Here is a 6,096-nt window from a genome sequence, read left to right as displayed (position 1 = left end):
GTAGTAGAACATTCTGAGTTCATATTGGTTTGATTGGACACACTGTAATTTGCCTCAAACATTGTGATATCATTTTGGTCTTCTTTGATAGCAAAGGACAAGAACCAACCATAATGTAGTACTCTAAAACCATGCAATACAATACAATTCCATAAAGAAATGTAATACAAAACCATGGATTACTCTAAAAAATGCACAATATTACATTACTGCAAAGCAAGGTAAGGTTCTTTAACAAAATACTGTCAAATATAATAAATTACTATTATATATATATATATATATTTTAATATATTACTGCAAAACAATACAATATAATCATGAAAGGCAAAGCAATGCAACACTATAATAGTTATGCAATACAATAAATTACTCTAAAGCAAATGTAATACGATACTATAAAGCAATATAATGCAACAATAAAATATACATTTATTCATCCAAAGCACTGATAATGCCTGAGGAAACACAAAGTTCCAATAATATATAGTGCCTGTATTGAAGAAAATTACAGGGTTATAGGGAGTAAAAGGCATAAATCAAATAATTATAAGAAAATCTGCAAGAAATGCATTAGCGGTAAAAAATGTTGTATATAAGGGGTAAGGAAGAATGAGAATGGGCCAAGAGAAACTTTACTAAATCAAAAGATTAGGGAAGGGTTTATAGAGGAGGTGGCATATGAGTTTGGCTTTTTAAGGATAGGTGGAAACTCAATAGAGACAGACTCTCATTTAGATCAGAGTGAGAGATTTTCTTTTGAGTTATCTGATTGTTGCCTTACTTTAAATAGACTGAGGAGTGGTCAAGGCTCTTTCCCTTTGCGTTCTTCCTATAAGTATCTCTTTATCCTGCCCCTCCCTTGCTGGAACTATGAGGTCAAAGATGATTTCACAATGCCCCTGGAATGGGGAGACTCTGCCCTGGGGGGGGGAGGGGGCAGGGCATGAACAGGGGGGGAAAAATAACCAGACTCACTTTGTACCAAGTATGAGCCAGTAGCAGCCCAGGCAACATCTGGAGAGCTGGGGTGGATGGCAGAACATCTCATCAACACCCAGCCCACACCCCGTCCCTAATACTCGGGGGACCCAGTGACACCCAGACCTAGCAGCCTGAGTAGTAATCAACTGAAACGGGGTCAGTTGCCACGCTCACCCACCCCTTCCCCTTTCACCCCTGCCTGCCTATCTACCAGCCCTCATGCCCCACACTGCCTCCAACTCCCAAGCTCCAGTGCCTATGCAGATGGCCCAGAACGGGCAAACTTCTCGTCAGATCACAGGCAAAAATATTGCCCCAAGCATCATCAGGGTGTTGGTGAAGACGCCTAATGCTCAGGAGGAATTTGTGGTGTCCGACGATACTACTGTGAGTCAATTCAAAGAGGCCATCTCAGCCCAGTTCAAGTGCAGTGCTGACCAGCTAGTGCTGGTCTTTGTGGGCCGCATTCTGAAAGATCAGGACACTTTATACCAGAGAGGTATCTTGGATGGCTACACAATCCATCTGGTTATCAAGTCCAAGAGTGGTCCCCAGTCTCAGTCCTCTGGGCCCCATGGGCCATTTGCCCTGGAATCTTGCCCTAGAGAGGGAACAGGGAAGGTAGGCAGTGGTGGGCGACAGCACACCAGCCCTACCCGACACCCACTGCCCCCTGTATCCCCTGTTGAATCTGAGAAGCACAAAGTCCCTCAGGTTCCACAGCCACACACTGCACACACTCCAGAGAGGATGGCTCAGATGCTTGAGAGTCCAGTCATTCAACATCTCCTTTCCAACACTGAGTTGATGAGGCAGTTGATAATGGACCACCCTGAGGTACAGCAACTGATGAAACAGAATCCTGAGGTAGGTCACATCCTTGACAACTCAGAGATTCTGCAGCATACCCTTAACCTGGCCCGGAATCCAGCTGTGATGCAGGAGATGATTCAGAGACCAGATATGCAAAGAAACCCAGATGGGCTCTGGAGTAATGAGACAAACCCTGGAGGGGACAATGCCCTGGGGCGGAACTATACAGACCACCCTGATTCATTGTTTGGTGGTCTCCAGGATCCTTTGAGAGAGAATATTTTCTCGGAGCTCATGCACGCGGCTTCATCCTTTGGATGCACCTCCAAAAGTAAGAATTCAGAGAAGCACAATTCAGCCCGTTTTTTGCATACTACCTCCCAGGCCCAGAGCCCTCTCTTCAGTGGCCCTACTCCTGCCCCTGCTCCTCCTGCCTCTGTTCCTACTCCTGCTCCTGCTCCTGCTGCCATGGCCAGTTCCCCAGGTACCACCTCCAAGAGTCTAGGCCGAGCATGTTCCTGTGGCATCCAAGGGACCTCTGCTCTGAACAACTCAGGGCTTACTGATCAGAGCAAGATAGATAAGTCCTTCCAAAACCAGGCAGATGACTCCCAGAAGCTAGAAGAGATGAACAGTGGGAATCGATTTACAGGAAATATGCTGCAGCTGCTGGTGCAGAATCCACACCTAGCAGCTCAGATGATGATGTTCATGGGATCACCTCAGATCTATGAGCAGATGCGACAACAACTGCCCACCATTCTGCAGCAGATGCAGCTATCAGACCTGCTGCTGGCCCTGGCAAACCCCAAAGCATCTCAGGCCCTGCTTCAGATTGAGCAGGGGCTCCAGAAGCTATCCACAGAAGCTCCAGCCTTGTTGCCATGGCTCACCCCATACCTATGGGGCTTGGGGCGGAATGCCTTCCCTGAGACAGTTACAACAGGGGCTCAGAGCAAGCAGACTTCTAGCCTCCCAGGCAGAGGCAAGATTGATACACACTACCAGCCAATTGCCATCCTGCAGCGTCTTCAGGCTCTTGCTGGAGGCTATAACCAGCAGATACAGCCTCCTGAAGTCCGCTTCCGCCCACAGATGGAGCGTCTGAGAGCTATGGGTTTCCGGAACCAAAATGCCAACCTTCAGGCTCTGATTGCTACTGAAGGGGACACTAGTGCTGCTGTCCGGAGGCTCAAGCGGTCCCAAGCATCTTAGTTGTTCTGTTTCCCTTCTCATGTATCCTGCCCTTTCCCCTGGGCTTGCCTGTTCTGGGACAAAACAGTTAGATCCTTTCCCTATGAAACAACTGAATATTGGCTCAGTGGAAATAAAGTGTGGATGGTTACTTGTGACTTATTGTCTCTGGAAGCTTTTGTTTCCCTGTTTGGCTCAGAATTTTCCCTGCAAACTGACTCTGTAACAGTGGTCATAGAATCACAGATAGAAAGATGGAAAGTAATTGAGAAATTATTTTGTCCAATTCATTTAAAGGAAATTGAGATCTGATATTAATTGACTTGGCCAAAGTCAAGACAGTCAGGACTCAAAATTAGTGCCTCTGAATGCAAGTTAGATATGATTTTCATATTGCTTCTTGCTTAGAAGAAAGTGAGGTATTAAATTACTGCCCAGGACTAACATTTCTTCTCTTCCCCTTCCTAATCATCTATCTTGCATTCTCCCTCCCTAAACTACCAAGTATTTATTTAGTTTATATTTAACATTTAAGTGGCTACAAAGTGTCACCATTGTGACAAGAAAGGCAAAAATTAATCGTTGCTTTCGAGGAGCTCACAGTGCAATAATGTGATGATGTTTGTTCTTACTTCTTGAAGAAGACCATGAGATTAGGGAGGTGATGCCATGACAAGACCATGAATTGGATTTGAGTGAGGGGGTGCTGTGCTAAATTACCAGCCTTACTTCCTCCTGCAGAGTCATTTGGGTCTGGTAGCCAGATATGAATCAGGATGACTGGAGATAGCCCTGGATGTGAGACAGAGTTAAGTGACTTACCCAAGGTCACAAAGCTAGTACGTGTCTGAGAACTAATTTGAAGTCCTCCTCACTTCACGGTCAGCACTTTACCCACTGTACCAGATTATGTAAGTTTGTTGAGAGCAGGGGTCAAGTTTCACTTTTGCCTTTGTATCTTCCCTGTACCTGTTTGAAAGGCAAAGGGGTCAAGTGACTTGTCCAAGGTCACATAGGTAATTATTAAATTTCTGAGTCCTTATTTGAACTCAGGTCCTCCTGACTCCAGGGCCGGTGCTCTATCTACTGCACCACCTAGCTGTGTCTACAGTAAGTTCTTAATGAATGTTTATCTTCAATTTACATTCTGTTTGATGTTTTAATTAACCCAGGATGTTCATTTCCATCTGTCCCAGCCCCATAATTGACTTTTTTTAATGTGCAGATGACTAAAGAATGAGAGAAGACAGGAATGATATTAATAAATGATAGTTCTATAATATCTTGTTAAGTAGTTTGAATTTCTTTATAGTCATTGCTTCAAGCTCAGTAAAAATGAGATGAAGTGAATTCTGCCCATGGCCACAAAACTTTTAAATGACAGAAAAGAGAATGGAACCAGGTTTCTCCTGAGTTCAGGTATAGGACTCTTTTCTTATATTCCTAATATATTTCTATGCTTTGGCTGAAGGGCACAATGGTGGAACTCTCTACTACTCTTATCCCCACCTCCAATGATAGCACCCAATTATCTTAAATAATTATATGTAATAAGTATAAAAATATATATAACATTCCCCTGAACCTGAAAATTCAGACATGGTTTATAGTTGGTTTTGTCACCAACTTATTATGTGTTTGGACAAGTTACTAATACTTCTGAATTTTATTTCTTCCTCTTATCTGTAGAAAGAGCTGAACTCTTCTTAATAAGTTCTAATATCCCCTTGAATTTGATATTCTTTCATTTTAAGAAGAAGGACAAAGATGGGAAGATCTGGGGCTTTGGAGAAATGATGGAGATAAATGAGCTTAAAGATTCTTGTTCTAGAGTGCAGGGGTATATCTGTGGGACACACACACACACACACAGAGACCTTTTCAGGAAAGATCCTATGATTCCTCTTATTCTTGTCTCCTATCTAGCTTAAGAGACAGTGGGGGAGGGGGCGTGTTGCAGGAGGAGATGCAATTTTTTCATAGCTACCTCTATTTTGACCACTCTTCTGACACAGTCTGAGGTCCACATGCTTAAAGATGAGTTGGGTAGCCTGCTCCACTCTTCCCACTTTTCTCTCCCTCTTTTCTCTCCCCTGAGAACATTCAATTTCTCAACCATTCAAAAGCTATTAGAGGAATCACTTCCTCTCAGAACTAGAAGAAATGCTAGACCTCATATTATCTACAACCCTGATCTAGTCAACCCTCCTCCCCTTATTGACATCCCTGACAAATGTTCAAGATATGCAGATGGGCAGGGGCCCACTACTTCCAGTGGAGGTTCATTTCATTTTCAGGAAGCTCTAATTGACAGAAAGTGCTCCCTGTATTTTGAATCCAAAGCTATCTCTTTGCATCTTTCTCCAGCTCAATTATTTCTGCCTCTGGTACAAAACTGAACAAGGACAGAGAAAGGCAACCATGATGTCAAGATCACAGCATATCAACTTAGTCAAGAGATTTAGAGAAGGAATGATTTAGGAGAGATCAGTCAGTCCTCTTCAAGTATGTGGAAGGGAAATTAAGTTGTTCTGTGAGGTTTCAGATGACAAAGAGAACTATGAGAAAGTGCAGGCATTAGAGAGGCAGATTCAGGGGCAGCTAGGTGGCACAGTGGAAGGGGCAGCTAGGTGGCACAGTGGAAAGAGCACCGTCCCTGGAGTCAGGAGTACCTGAGTTCAAATCCAGCCTCAGACACTTTAATAATTACCTAGTTGTGTGGCCTTGGGCAAGCCACTTAACCCCATTGCCTTGCAAAATCTTAAAAAAAAATAGAGAGGCAGATTTTCACCTCTAGGGAAGGAAAAACAAAACAATTTCCTTACAATTAGAATTATTCAAAAATGGAGGAGACAGCTTTGGGATTCACTTCCTTACCCAATCCTACTAAAATCCTAATGAATGACATCTTGTCAAATTATATTAATAGACAAATTAGCATTAATATAGCTGCCTTAAGGGCTTGCAAAATGCATTTGATTCTCCTAGTCCTGTAAAAAGTTTTTATTACTTTGATTTTTAGATGAAGAAACTGATAGAAGTAAAATAGTTTGACCCCACTCACAAAACTAATCAATGTCTAAGTCATGATTCTAGCTTAGATTT

The 6,096-nt window shown here is 43.1% G+C and overlaps 1 protein-coding gene across 1 annotated transcript; it reads left to right on the top strand.

The window, feature by feature from the left end:
• The first annotated feature begins 932 nt into the window (after positions 1-932).
• Positions 933-3,149, top strand: LOC141490162 (ubiquilin-1-like). Its single transcript, XM_074190411.1, has one exon. It carries the CDS (start codon positions 1,204-1,206, stop codon positions 3,010-3,012), a length of 1,809 nt encoding a protein of 602 aa, XP_074046512.1. The 5' UTR covers positions 933-1,203; the 3' UTR covers positions 3,013-3,149.
• Positions 3,150-6,096: the final 2,947 nt, after the last annotated feature.

The sequence above is a fragment of the Macrotis lagotis genome, chromosome 1, assembly GCF_037893015.1.
Source record: "Macrotis lagotis isolate mMagLag1 chromosome 1, bilby.v1.9.chrom.fasta, whole genome shotgun sequence".
In the NCBI taxonomy this organism is placed as follows: domain Eukaryota; kingdom Metazoa; phylum Chordata; class Mammalia; order Peramelemorphia; family Peramelidae; genus Macrotis; species Macrotis lagotis.
Note: the sequence above shows the minus strand (reverse complement) of the source record. Positions and strands in the feature narration are given on the sequence as shown.

Bases quoted from the DNA above. Each gene is read 5' to 3' on its own strand.
- LOC141490162 (XM_074190411.1), top strand. From the start codon at position 1,204: ATGCCCCACACTGCCTCCAACTCCCAAGCTCCAGTGCCTATGCAGATG.